The 5352-nt window shown below is 46.5% G+C and overlaps 1 protein-coding gene across 1 annotated transcript; it reads right to left on the bottom strand.

Annotated features, from left to right (window-relative positions):
• Positions 1-757: 757 nt before the first annotated feature.
• LOC104535731 (sericin-1-like) lies at positions 758-1276 on the bottom strand. Its single transcript, XM_010185106.1, has one exon. The coding sequence runs from the start codon at positions 1274-1276 to the stop codon at positions 758-760; it is 519 nt and encodes a 172-aa protein (XP_010183408.1).
• Between the last annotated feature and the right edge of the window lie 4076 nt (positions 1277-5352).

The raw sequence follows: 5352 nt of genomic DNA, 5'->3' as shown, positions 1-5352 counted from the left end.
GACTTCTGTTTGCTCTCTGTTCACGCCCCAGCGCAAAGTCTTGACTCATCAGCTTCAGAAACCACTGTGCCCTATGGAGGAGCAGTGCTGAACTGCTTTATGTGCTTGAATTTTAAACGCTCCATTTAACCACCCTTTTCATAACACCTCCATCACTTAAGCAATTACTATCATATTACCATAAAAACACTTAATTGTTGCCCACAGACTATGAAGCCAGCTCGAGGAAGAGCCTAATGAGCTAGTGGAAAGACTAGGACCAAAACAGTCTTGCGACGAAAGAGAAGCTGAACCAAATTTGATTATGCAGAAGGATTTTTAATACAGATGGGAAACGGGTTACACCGCAGAGTGAGATGGCACACAACACAAAGCAGACAATTCCTCAGCTCCAGGGAAGGGTACAGCATTCACTGCTTATGAAGAGTACATTTTCAACTGTTCTTCTTCTCCTGACACAGTTTTACTGACAAATTCTGTGTCAGGCCTTTCAAATTATTATTTTTTTTACATTGGCACAATGAAAATAAGGATGTAGAATTGTCAGATGTTTAACAGAATGGTTTGTTAGCAGCAGACAAAGTGAAAAATGCCAGAAAGAGGTGTGGGACCAGTTTTCAGAGGTATCAATAAGGGTGACACCCATGGTTGGTGCAATGGGCTTTCACCATCTCTGGAAACCAGCCTCAGCTGCGGATCCAGATCTTGTGGTTTCGTCTCCTGGGTTGTTGCATGGTCTGCAGGTTTTCGGGCTGCCTTAATATGAGCCACAGTTTCCACGGCTGGATCCACTGCTGCTTCTGTAGGTCCGCCTCGTGTAACAGCCTCCCAAACCTGAGGAACCTCTGTACCCAGAGTAACGCCCAGACCCAGAGGAACCTCTCATCCCTGAGGAGCCCCCATAGCCAAAGGAGCTCCCAGACCCAGAGGAACCTCCCATCCCTGAGGAGCCCCCATAGCCAAAGGAGCTCCCAGACCCAGAGGAGCCCCCCATCCCTGAGGAGCCCCCAGAACCATAGGAGCCCAACATATCTGAGGAGCTTCCAGAGGTCAAAGCACCATATTGCTGGGGAAACGATGCTCCCACAATGCTTTCCTGAGGGCAGCTTTGGAGGATGGCGCCTGGGAAGGTGAGGAGGACCGGTGGGGCATACACCACGGCTGTGGAGTCTCCACAGGTTGCAACACAGGGCCCAAGGCTTTTTCCATAGACACACGGCTGTGGGCACGTCACCTCACACTGGGGCAGGCACCGGGAGCTGACGCTGCTGTACATGGTTCTTGAGGAGTGGAGGTCGAGCTGGGAAAGAAAATGCGTAGTCAGGAAACCATCATGCTCAGGTGCTGGTGGGCACCCATCATAGATGTGACAGCAATGGCATTGGGTTGGCAGATGATATCAAACAGAGTCACACAGCGGTAGCGGTTGGAAGGGACCTCTGAAGATCACTCAGTCCAACCCCCCTGCTAGAGCAGGATCACCCCGAGAAGATCCCAATATCCTTGCTCACGCTTCCTTTTCCTCCCTCATGTTCTCCTGCCCTGTGGTCCCTTTGTTTCCTTCCTTCTTGTCCCTGTGGAGGATGCCTAGGACTACGTTTAGCTTAGCTTTCCAGTTGCATCTAAGTTTTGAAAGACGTAAGAAAAAATAAAGTAACTCTTCAGATTCTACCTCTAAATGTGAAGTTGATTTTTACCACTGATGACAAGTTACAGCAGTACATCTCCTATGAAAAGTAAGATTTCACTAAGACATCTTATTGCTAAAACCACAAAATACAAGGCGAGGCAAAGAAAAGAGTCCTCATTTAAAACTATCGCTACAGAGACATTGCAGATATAAAAGCATTAGCTTAAATGAAACTCACCCAGAACACAGAGACAGGTAAGTCAGGAGAAGGTTTTAGAAAACTCTTGAGATACTCCTGCTTTTATACCATTTTGAAGGTAACTCGGGGAGGTGAAGCATCTCATAATACCTCTAGTACTTACCAACTATGGGTCTTCTGACATTGCAGATATAAAAGCATTAGCTTAAATGAAACTCACCCAGAACACAGAGACAGGTAAGTCAGGAGAAGGTTTTAGAAAACTCTTGAGATACTCCTGCTTTTATACCATTTTGAAGGTAACTCAGGGGAGGTGAAGCATCTCATAAAACCTCTAGTACTTACCAACTACGGGTCTTCTTTTCCGGTGACTCCTCTAATATCTGTAATTACTTTCATCGTTTCAAATTCATAAATCATCCACAGACCTACACAACATGACTCCATATGATAAATTTCTTTTGTGCATGGCCAATAAATTTCTAAATTGTACAGCCAAATTCCTACGCAATATCATTCTGCTGACTACACTGGATTTACAAGGGAAATTAATTGACCCGTGCTCAGTATTTTTTTGCTACCAATTTTCCAAGAAGGGGCTCCCAGAAAGATCAACCCTGCAAGTCTGTTTTCAATAATGGCCTGACCCTGATGCTGAGCAACACGGGATAATTTTGGAGGTCAACCTCATTTCTGAGAGCGGCCTTGAACCCAAAAGACCTGGTGATCTCTGAGTACGCCCTTGCAGTGGCCCCACTGACACCTTCGTCACAAGGCTCTAAGCATAACAACCCAAAGTGAAGTTTTGATTCATACTTAGGTAAAATTACTCAGAAGGCTCAAAGCTTAAAGGACATGTCAAGTGTCACTTCGATCCCATTTATCTTTGTTTTGAAAGACTTTTTGCAGGGCTTTGTCCTGGCCGGTGCTGAGGGACAATTTGTGAGGCCTGGTTCCGTCATGGTGCTCCATCATCCATTGGGTCAATAGATACAGGCGGGGTTGCAAAGAATGTTGCCCCCCTGTCCAAGGTAGGGTTGGATGATACAGTCTGGGAGGTATTATACCTAAATCTAAGGCTTGCTAATAAATGGTGGATCTGACACATCACTAAGCTGCCTTCCTTAAAGCTTTTAAAGAGAAGTAAACAGGGAGATCAACTCCTGTCTCAGTTGGAACCAGAATGATGCTAAAAGGAGTTTTTCCATTAAGTTTGAGACAATAGGGAACTACTGGGTGTTGGATGCATGTCACTCAAAGCAGGGCTGTGAATGGATTTGAAACGAAAACAATTACAAAGCTTAACAAGTATTTTTTTCTTGGTAAGGGACAAGAATGTGGTGAATAGTGGATGACCTCATATCCTTCCCATTGTCTAAGAAAGTGTATAAAAGGGTAGAGAAGGAAGAAATCGTCTATTCTTCCAGCTCCACTGATTTATTCCTAGAAGACAACAGGGTAAGTCCAACTTCATTGTATGTCTTTGCAGCTGTACAATACTTTTTCTTGCAAAATGCTAGCAATTTTAGAAGAGCTGAAGCAAAGAGAAGAGGTTTAGCAATAATTCTTAGAAAAGCAGGGCTAAAGGGAAGAACAGAGTAGGGAATATTCTCTTACTTTCCTCTGGAGACTTTCTTAAACAAACCTTCCTGTAGATCTACTTCGAAAAGAGAATGAATGGGACTTTTCTGAACTAATTGTATAAGGATCAGTCAACTTAGTCCCAGAGAAAAGAGCGGTATTTTTTGAGAGATTCAGAAAAAGAAGACATGGGGATGTACAAAGAAGAGATGGGGATGTGCAAAGCAAGAAGAACTGAGAAGCCTTAAAAGGGGTCAGTCAGGAAGAAAATAGCAAGGAAAATGGTGAGTGTGAGAGAGCTGGAGAAGGATGAGGTGCACCTGGTTCATACTGGGCACGTGTTGGCACCTGACTGTGATGGCTTCTTGATTGCAGGTTGTCTTTCCCAGCTTCACCTCCACTCCCCAAGAATGATGCTGAACAACGCCAGCTCTGAGTGCTTGCCTGCCTGCGAGGTGACCTGCACGCAGCCATGTGCCTACAGCAGAAGCCTTGAGCCTTGTGTTACATCGTGTGGGGACTCGAGAGCCGTGGTGTACCCTCCACCAGTCGTCCTCACCTTCCCAGGCCCAACTCTCAGCAGCTGCTCTCAGGAGAGCATTGTGGGAACATCATTTCCCCAGCCTTACGGTGCTTTGACCCCATACGGCCCTGATGAGTCCTATGGGATGGAGGGTTCGTTTGGTTCTGGGGCTGTGTCAGGGACGGGGGGCTTCTTTGGCTCAGGGGGGTCCTGTGAGTACGGGGGCTCCTCAGGGATGGGGGATTGCTTTGGTTCTGGGGTCATGTCAGGAATGAGGGGTCCCTTTGGATCTGGGGTCTCTTGTGGCTATGGAGGCATGGCAGGGATGAGGGGTTCCTTTGGATCAGGGGGCTCTTGTGGGTATGGAGGCATGGCAGGGATGAGGGGTTCCTTTGGATCTGGGGGTTCCTATGGGTATGGAAGCACCACAGGGATGGGGGGCTGTTACAGCAAGCAGTTCTACAGCAGAAACCGTGGATCTCGCATTGGGAACTGTGGCTTGTTCTAAGGGAGCCTGAACACCCGCTCGACCACTCAGGAGACGAAAACGCAAGATCTGGATCTGCAGCTGAGGCTGGCTTTCAGAGCTGGTGAAAACCCGTTGAGTCAGCCACAGGCGCCACCCTTCCCCGGTACCTCTGAAGACCGGGCCCACACCTTTCTTCTACGTTATGCCTCATCTTCCGTCAATGGCAGTTTCATATGATGGCCTCTCTCCTTAAATTGTTATTAGCTTTGTACTATGTCCTTTCTGATGGAGTGGAAATGGTTTAAAATTCACAAGTGGGACTTTGTTGCAATGATTTCAGCTTTAGCTTGTAAAGTGCAGTGCCTTTTATCATCAACATGTACCATCCTGCTGCCTTTGGACTATGGAGCAGACCGTTAATGAACTGCACTGGCCTATTCTGTAGCGCTTATTTCATGTCATATTAAAGTCTTGCCTAATCATATTACTGGCTTTCCTTCTCTTTCATTCTGCTTTACAAACTGTATTTAGTGAAACTGAACTCAGTGGGAGTCAAAATCGCAGGTGAAGCTCCATGTGTGTGAAGGGAAGGGGAACTCGATGTCCTGATGCCCTGCATGAAAGCACCCACCTAACCGTTCTTCTGTGTAGGGAGCCCTTTCCACACATTTTAGCAGCTGAGCCTGGAAGGAGCCATTCTTGAATACTCGTCTGAATCTGACAGCATTTTGGATAACGTAGTCTGCAGAGGACGAGTGTTAATTGTAACCTACATTGACCTCCATGCAATTGCACTCACGCAGTCTGTGAGAATACTCGTCTGAATCTGACAGCATTTTGGATAACGTAGTCTGCAGAGGACGAGTGTTAATTGTAACCTACATTGACCTCCATGCAATTGCACTCACACAGTCTGCGTTTCTGAGGCTGAGCCAGGAATATCGAGATAA

Source organism: Mesitornis unicolor, unplaced genomic scaffold, assembly GCF_000695765.1.
Source record: "Mesitornis unicolor isolate BGI_N332 unplaced genomic scaffold, ASM69576v1 scaffold15395, whole genome shotgun sequence".
In the NCBI taxonomy this organism is placed as follows: domain Eukaryota; kingdom Metazoa; phylum Chordata; class Aves; order Mesitornithiformes; family Mesitornithidae; genus Mesitornis; species Mesitornis unicolor.
Note: the sequence above shows the minus strand (reverse complement) of the source record. Positions and strands in the feature narration are given on the sequence as shown.

Bases quoted from the DNA above. Each gene is read 5' to 3' on its own strand.
- LOC104535731 (XM_010185106.1), bottom strand. From the start codon at position 1,276: ATGTACAGCAGCGTCAGCTCCCGGTGCCTGCCCCAGTGTGAGGTGACG.